The 8,264-nt window shown below is 50.5% G+C and overlaps 1 protein-coding gene across 1 annotated transcript; it reads left to right on the top strand.

Annotated features, from left to right (window-relative positions):
• The first annotated feature begins 3,061 nt into the window (after positions 1–3,061).
• Positions 3,062–8,043, top strand: LOC309449609 (ran-binding protein 3-like). The gene is made up of 3 exons (XM_082071866.1): positions 3,062–3,355; positions 6,114–6,294; positions 7,956–8,043. The coding sequence occupies exons 1-3, from the start codon at positions 3,233–3,235 to the stop codon at positions 7,997–7,999; spliced, it is 348 nt and encodes a 115-aa protein (XP_081927992.1). The 5' UTR covers positions 3,062–3,232; the 3' UTR covers positions 8,000–8,043.
• The last annotated feature ends 221 nt before the right edge of the window (positions 8,044–8,264 follow it).

Below are 8,264 nucleotides of genomic sequence, written 5' to 3' on the forward strand. Positions count from 1 at the left end.
AGTGGGTATCCGTGCTGTGATTTTGGGAGGACTTTGCACTTCGGATCCTCACCCAGCGGTTCCTCTTGCAGACGAGTTATTTTGTTAGGAGCTGTTGTGTCCAGCAGCTCATGCTCTCCAGGATTTCACTGCTAACATAAGGACATTAATATGAGGCATTAATGCCTTGTCTGGAGTGCACGTGCTTCTCAAATCCAAGCACTTTATGGCACAGTTTGCTTCTTTAAGTGGCTTTTTCAACGGAAGTGTAAATATCCCACCAGATTCTGCAGCCACATCGGAATCACTAAGTAACACAACACCGAAAAGTTCAGACTCTGAAGACAAGGTGAGTTGGAGCAGGATCGGGAGGACACTCAATATTCACTGAACAGTCTGTTCTTCTAGCAGTGTGAGTGCACATTCACCAGTGGTAGCCCCTTATCTATCCATGCCATGTTATACACTTTAGCTGTAGTAGCAGATTTTATACTGTCCTGATATTATACTATATTTATCTTTAACTCAAGAACAGTGTTGCTTGATATATAATTTGAAATCTAAAGGGAAGATATTTCGTGACAAAATCATTTGTCGTCCCTCAGAATTCTTCCCATTCTGTAAACCCAGTTTATGCTCCCATGTTGTTAAGTTGAATTAATTTTTGCTCATGTTCCTGTGTCAAGCGGTGTTTAATTTTAAAGCTAGTGCTAATCCCTTGGTTTTTGAGGAATTTTATCAGCAGAAGATAAACAGATCTATTTTCCCGACTTGGAAAACCTGCTCTGATTTTCCTTTCCCAGTGCAGGCTCGCTATTTCTTGAGGTGTGGGAACATGAAAAAAACCTCATTGCAAAGAGGGTAATACTGGAAGCCACTTGCCAACGTGGTTCTTACAAGCCAGGAAAGCGAACAGTGTGAATTACTGATGGAACCAGTTCCTGGTTCCGCAAACCCCGATCCCCACAGCCCCCGATCCCCGCAGCCCCAGGTCCCCGCAGGTCCCGGTTCCGCAACCCCCGGTTTTTAAAAGCGGTGTTTAATTTTTCCCGACTTGTAAACCCTGCTCTGTTTTTCCCTTCCAGGTAGAGAACTCTACAAACAGCAGAGACACGTCAAGCAACAAGTTTGTTTTGGGACACAAGATGAGCGAGCGAGTCCCAGTGAGTGTCCGTGCTGTGATTTTGGGAGGACTTTGCACTTCGGATCCTCACCCAGCGGTTCCTCTTGCAGACGAGTTATTTTGTTAGGAGCTGTTGTGTCCAGCAGCTCATGACGTATGCGAAGTGATAAAAATAACCCTTTACTGCGAGTGCATGTCATTGACAGTAAAGAAAACTCTCCAAACTGATGGTTAAAACATTCAGATGTATCCAAAGAGATTGAAATGTTCAGTGTGTGATTTTTGTTTGATCACGGTCATCTGATTTCAGAGATCAGCGGATGGATCGAGTCCGGAAGATGGAGATGGTAAGAGATTGGATTGTTGGATTAAATAAATCACGAGTATCCAGCTCCAGGATTTTGTACATTTTCTCTAATTGTGGGTGTTCTTTTTCCCTACAGAATCTGATGGCGAGGACGGGAACTACCGTCCACCCGTAAAGCGAGTGAGAACTTCATGCTTAACTCAGTTCCCTCCTTGTCAGTCAGCTGAATGTTGTTAGGATATTATACAGGAGAGATGGGTTTCCTAAAACCGCTTTTGTCCAGTCAGGCAGCAGTTTAATTCCTGTCTGCTCTGCTTTGCCTTGAGAGCACCCAGCCACGTACTCGGATTGTTTTTCTGTTTTCTCTGTTAGCAAATTCAGTGAAACCCAGAGTTGAGATGTGAGGATTTTAAAGTATTTTCTATCTGCAAGTTGACATAAATTCATAGTTTCAGCTTTTAAAAGCTGTTAAATTGAATTTACCAGAAATCTTTTTGATTTGTGTTCTGCTGCCAGGCAAATCTTTCCAGTCTCAGGCTGGACTTAAGTTCACAGAGTCACAGAATCCCAGAATGTCAGGGGTTGGAAGGGCCCTGGAAAGCTCATCCAGTGCAATCCCCCCATGGAGCAGGAACACCCAGATGAGGTGACACAGGAAGGTGTCCCGGCGGGGGGGGCACCCCCGGCCCCCCAGGCCCCACCAGCAGGTACGGCACCCCTGTCTGCTTGGACACCCCGGCACCTTCGGCCCCTTCGCCATCCCCGACCCCGGGCACTCCCAGCACCCACCACCCCTGTCCCCCGGCACATACGGCACTGGGCAGAACCGGGGCCGTCGGCGATGGGGGCCGGCTCGGGGGTGCCCATGGAGGGTCCCCCCGGCCCAGCACGGCTCCCTCTCCCCCACACAGGGCTGCAGAGAGCACCGTGCGGCTGCTGGTTTGACCCCCGGCTGTTCCAGTTCCAGTGGGCCATGCCCTACGGCCACCAGGGCACAGCAGTGGCCCCAGCCCCTGTGTTGGTTCTGACGTCCATCCCCGGCCACCAGCACATCCAGGGGCAATGGGCACAGCCCTACAGTTCCAGCACGGCCACCACTGCGGGGACACCTGGGGGCAGGAACAACCCCCGGAGGAGCAGCAACGTCCCCACCAGCTCTGCTGCTGCTCCCCGACACCAAGCCCAGGAAGACCCAGCAGCTCTGCAGGATGTCACCGAGGAGATGCTGCTAGAAGAGGCCCATCGGCTCTTTGGTGTGTCCCGCAATGCCGTAGGTCAGCAGCGGCATTTACAACGATAATGGTGATTCTGATGCGGGTGCAGAATCTCCAAATAAGAAAAGTTCCGACTCTGAAGACAGGGTGAACAGTGTGAATTACTGACGGAACCTGTTCCTGGTTCCGCAAACCCCGATCCCCACAGCCCCCGGTCCCCGCAGCCCCAGGTCCCCGCAGGTCCTGGTTCCGCAACCTCTGGTCCCCACAGCCCCCAATCCCCGCAGCCCCAGGAACCCGCAGGTCCCGGTTCCGCAACACCCCAGTGTAGAGAACTCTACAAACAGCAGAGACACGTCAAGCAACAAGTTTGTTTTGGGACACAAGATGAGCGAGCGAGTCCCAGTCAGTATCCGTGCTGTGATTTTGGGAGGACTTTGCACTTCGGATCCTCACCCAGCGGTTCCTCTTGCAGACGAGTTATTTTGTTAGGAGCTGTTGTGTCCAGCAGCTCATGCTCTCCAGGATTTCACTGCTAACATAAGGACATTAATATGAGGCATTAATGCCTTGTCTGGAGTGCACGTGCTTCTCAAATCCAAGCACTTTATGGCACAGTTTGCTTCTTTAAGTGGCTTTTTCAACGGAAGTGTAAATATCCCACCAGATTCTGCAGCCACATCGGAATCACTAAGTAACACAACACCGAAAAGTTCAGACTCTGAAGACAAGGTGAGTTGGAGCAGGATCGGGAGGACACTCAATATTCACTGAACAGTCTGTTCTTCTAGCAGTGTGAGTGCACATTCACCAGTGGTAGCCCCTTATCTATCCATGCCATGTTATACACTTTAGGTGTAGTAGCAGATTTTATACTGTCCTGATATTATACTATATTTATCTTTAACTCAAGAACAGTGTTGCTTGATATATAATTTGAAATCTAAAGGGAAGATATTTAGTGACAAAATCATTTGTCGTCCCTCAGAATTCTTCCCATTCTGTAAACCCAGTTTATGCTCCCATGTTGTTAAGTTGAATTAATTTTTGCTCATGTTCCTGTGTCAAGCGGTGTTTAAAGCTAGTGCTAATCCCTTGGTTTTTGAGGAATTTTATCAGCAGAAGATAAACAGATCTATTTTCCCGACTTGGAAAACCTGCTCTGATTTTCCTTTCCCAGTGCAGGCTCGCTATTTCTTGACGTGTCAGAACATGAGAAAAACCTCAATGCAAATAGGGTAATACTGGAAGCCACTTGCCAACGTGGCTCTTATGAGGCAGGAAAGCGAACAGTGTGAATTACTGTCGGGGCTGCTGTGAGGCCAAATGGTTATAACCGGCCGCGAATAACCATCAGCCAGAGCCGTCGGGCTGCACAGGAGGGAGATTGTTGCGGGTTTTCCGCAGCGCAAACGCAGCGCGGGCGGCAGGACCCGCCGCAGCCGGATCCCTCAGCAGCGGCGGGAGGGGCGTCCGGGCTGCCAAAGGCTCTTCTGGGAGCCTCCAGACAGCACCGCTGTAAATTCATGTCCCTATTTTGATGTTGTTTCCCTTGTTATTGAAAACCTCTCCCTCCTTAACGCCGGCGCAGCTCCCGCAGAGCCGCAGGAGAGCTCCGCCACAACAACCCGCGCCGCCTCAGGCTCGCACAAAATGGCGGCCGGCGCCGCGGGGCCGAGCGGCGGGCGGGCTGGAGCGGTGGGCGGGGCTTGTGACGGGCGGGTGTCGGCCCCGCCCCCGTCCCTCCCCGCGCTCCCGGGGGGAAATGGCGGCTGGGGGCGGCCTGGGAGTGCGCGACTGGGCTGGTTGTCCCGCGTCTGGTCCCTGGGAGGAGTGTCCTGGGGAGCTCCTGCTCCCCTGGTTTTCTGCCCTTGTGTCTCCTCAGTGTGTTTCTTTCCTTCCTTCCCTCACGCTGCTGACTGCTCTGTGCCCTCTGTCACCCTCACCTGTGGTTTCTCTCCTCAGGGTCTCAGCCCCTGGGCTCCCACCTGCTGCCCTGCTACTGCCCCAAGACTTTGCTGACCTAGTGCGCCTCTTAGCTCATGTTTGGATTTGAGGCTCTGGAGTGTGATCTCATTAGCCAGGCTTGAGGGCTCCTGAATAACATTCTTCTTTTCCTTTTCTTGGGGTTTCCTCATGCTCTCTCACTCTGCTGTGCCCCCCTTGGTGCTTTTCTCTTTGGATTTGAGGGTGGCGTCCCCCCAGAGATCTGCTCTCGTAACATTCGCTCCTTTGGAGTCAGATGAGGTGTTCTAAGAGTGATGTTACCCAGATTGAATTATATGTTCTTTTACATGGAACTTTCCTATTATTGGTAAGGTAGCGGTTACATCTTATGGTAACAGTTCTCTAATTTGTTTTAATAATTTAATAGCAGCTTAGGAAATGTCCTGCAGCATTCAGCATTCCGCAACCCCCGGTCCCGCAGCCCCAGGTCCCTACAGCTCCGGTCCAACTCCAGTCCATTGACTAGATCATGGCACTAAGTGCCATGGCCAATCTCAGTTTCAAAACCTCCAGGGCCGCTGAGTCCAGCACCTCCCTGGGCAGCCATTCCAATCCTGACCACTCTCTCTGCACAGAATTGCTTTCTCATCTCCAGCCTCAATTTCCCCTGGCAGAGTTGAAGCCCATGGCCCCTTGTCCTATTGCTGATGCCTGGGAGAAGAGCCCAATCCCCCCCTGGCTAGAACTGCCCTTCAGGTAGTTCTAGAGAGTGCTGAGCTCAGCTCTAAGCCTCCTCTTCTCCAGACTGAACAAGCCCAGCTCCCTCAGCCTCTCCCCATAGGTCTTGTGTTCAAGTCCCTTCCCCAGTCTTGTTGCTCTTCTCTGGACCCGCTCCAGCACTTCAATCTCTTTCCTGACCTGAGGGGCCCAGAACTGACCACAATACTCCAGGTGTGGCCTCCCCAATGCAGAGCACAGGGGAAGGATCACTGCCCTTGTCCTGCTGACCACGCTCGTTTGGATACAGGACAGGACACCATTGGCCTTCTTGGCCACCTGGGCACACTGTTGGCTCATGCTGAGCTTCCTGTCCATTATTCCCCCAGGTCCCTTTCTGCCTGACTGCTCTGCAGCCACTCTGTGCCAGCCTGGAGCGCTGCAGGGGGTTGTTGTGGCCAAAGGGCAGGAACCGGCACTTGGCCTTGTTGAACTTCATCCCATTGGAATTGGCCCATTTTCCCAGTCTATCCAGATCCCTCTGCAGAGCCCTCCTGCCTTCCAGCAGGTCCACGCTCCCGCCCAACTTGGTGTCATGAGATCTTTTTAATTAAAGATCTTTTTAACATAAGCTTTGGGGAGGAATATCCTCTCACCATCAGAACTCAGCATCTCTAGCATCTTGCTGTGTAACCACAACCCACTCTGAGTTTGCAGAACCCTTTGTGAAATCCAGCATGCCCGGCGTGTATTACATGTGCAGCGTTTTATTCCATTGTAGTTTCTTACACCTTTTTCTTGTTTCTGAACATTAAAAACCCCTCAGGCCAGCTCTAAGGACACGGGGCAGCTCTACGCTGCGTTGCACCATCGGATCTTGGCCTTACGGAGTCGAGTGGAACAGGAGCAAGAGGTGAAGAACGTGGCGCCCGAGCCAGAGGTGACGCAGTCGAACGAGGAGGACAGCGACGACGACGTCCTCGCGCCCACAGGAGCCGTTGGAAGCGGTAAGCAGGAAACACAACGGAGTTTCCTCTTTTCCATACGTATTTCTCTGTCGTTCTTTAAGGCAGGCTGTCCTCTCTGTACTTAGATGCTATAGATGTACTTCTGGCCTGTGGAATAAGGCTCATTCATGTGTTGTCTTTTTGAATGCGGCTGTTTCTTGCTTCTCCAGGCCCATAAAAAGGTGCTGCTTCCATCCAAGTGACATGTCACAGTTTAGCGGAGGTTTTCTGCGCTGCAGTTACTTCTGGTTTGATTTATGGGGTGGTCAAGTTTCATTTTCGCCTTAAATACGGCCAAAGCTCACACGTAAAACCCGAGATGAGCGTCTTGGGCAGGCGGGATCAGGCCGCCCCTTGGGCAGAGTGGAAAAGCAGGAGGTTTGCAAAGGGAAAAGAGCGTAATTAATTTCATTGTAAATGAGGAGGCCGTGCTTTAAGAAAAACATTAGTCTCCAGTTTGGGGCAGGATTCCTTCTGCACTCCTGGCCTGGGAGACATCTGTGCTTTGCTTTTCTGTCTTAGAACATCCACCATTGACAGGGACCAGTATCCGTCCTCATCCACGGCCGGGGAAGACAGAGGAGGAATGGATCTGAACAAAAGCAGTGGGGGGGTTGAAGATGCTGGAAACTGAGCGTTCAGGCTCTGGGGTGCTGGTAGGATCCCCAGGCAGATTAGTCAAGAACAGGGGACAGAACTCAATCTGGAGAAGGAAGACGTGGGGCAGCTCTGCGGTTCTCATCTTTGATATCCAAAATCTGAGACTTGTGTTGGCTTCTCGGGTGGCCTGCAGATGGGACATACCATGTTTTTACCATTTACCCCCAACACAGGTTGCGGACACCGTTGGTCCCTGACTAGTGTGTTTGTAAACAGAAACAAAACATTGTGGTTCACCAGAAAATCTTCTCTAATTTTTTTAATGCGGTAATAAGAGACTTGAAGTCCGCAGGACGTTTTGCTGACTCCTTTTCTTTCTTCCCATGTCGTTATTATTATTTGGAGATTTATATTGTGGTGACATTTTTTTATTTTAGTTTTTCAATAAGATGCTCTCGTGTGTTGAAAAAGTGGAACTAGCCCAGCTACCCCAATGTTAAGCGGCACACCCAGGCATAACTAAAAAGCAAGGAGGAATGAGCCAGAGTCAATGCAGCCCAACCTGGTACACTATGTTAATGTTGCTATTATTGCTGAGCTATGGAGAAACAGCGCATAGACCGTATAAGTGGACTTTAATTCAAGCAGAGGAAAGTCGTGTGATTGAAGAAAATGTAACCGTAGGTGCACCCTCATTTAACGTAACCATTTGTGATTTATTAGGACATTTAGGTTCTGGGGAAGACTGGAATTTTGATCACTGCAAACCTCCACATAAAAGGGGAAGTGCAGTATCAACTTATTGGTGCCCTAGCTCCAATCCAGGAAAGGGATATTGCAACTGTCCTAATCAATATTGTTGTGCTTATTGGGGTTGTGAGACAACAGCCACAGCGTGGAGCGTTGCCAATCCGGATAAATACCTCCAAGTCAACTGCGGTTCTCATCTCTCTTTGATATCCAAAATCTGAGACTTGTGTTGGCTTCTCAGGTGGCATCTGGGATTCGTAAGGCAAGAAACAACAGAGGTTTGTTATGACAAAGCCCTTTGTTTGTTTCAGGTCCCAGTGAGGAGGGCGACGGGCAGAACGTGGGCAGCGCATAGCAGACGGGAGCCGCTCTGCCTGGCACCAGAGGACACACGCGCAGAAAGAACGAGTGACGTAGCACCCTGAGCAACGAACCCGGCCCTATAAAAAGTCCGGAAGAAGCTTTTCCCGCGCGCGCCACGGGAGCAGCCAGGACTCCTTGGCCGCCCAGCGCTGTCTCTGCTTATTGCGTTGAAATCCATCGGGAATAAATTTCTGTTATTCAAGTTAATTTCGAGTCAAAATTTATTCCATCAACTGCTATCCGAACCTTTATTTAAG

This window comes from Streptopelia decaocto (assembly GCF_964273445.1).
Source record: "Streptopelia decaocto genome assembly, chromosome: 24".
Lineage (NCBI taxonomy): Eukaryota > Metazoa > Chordata > Aves > Columbiformes > Columbidae > Streptopelia > Streptopelia decaocto.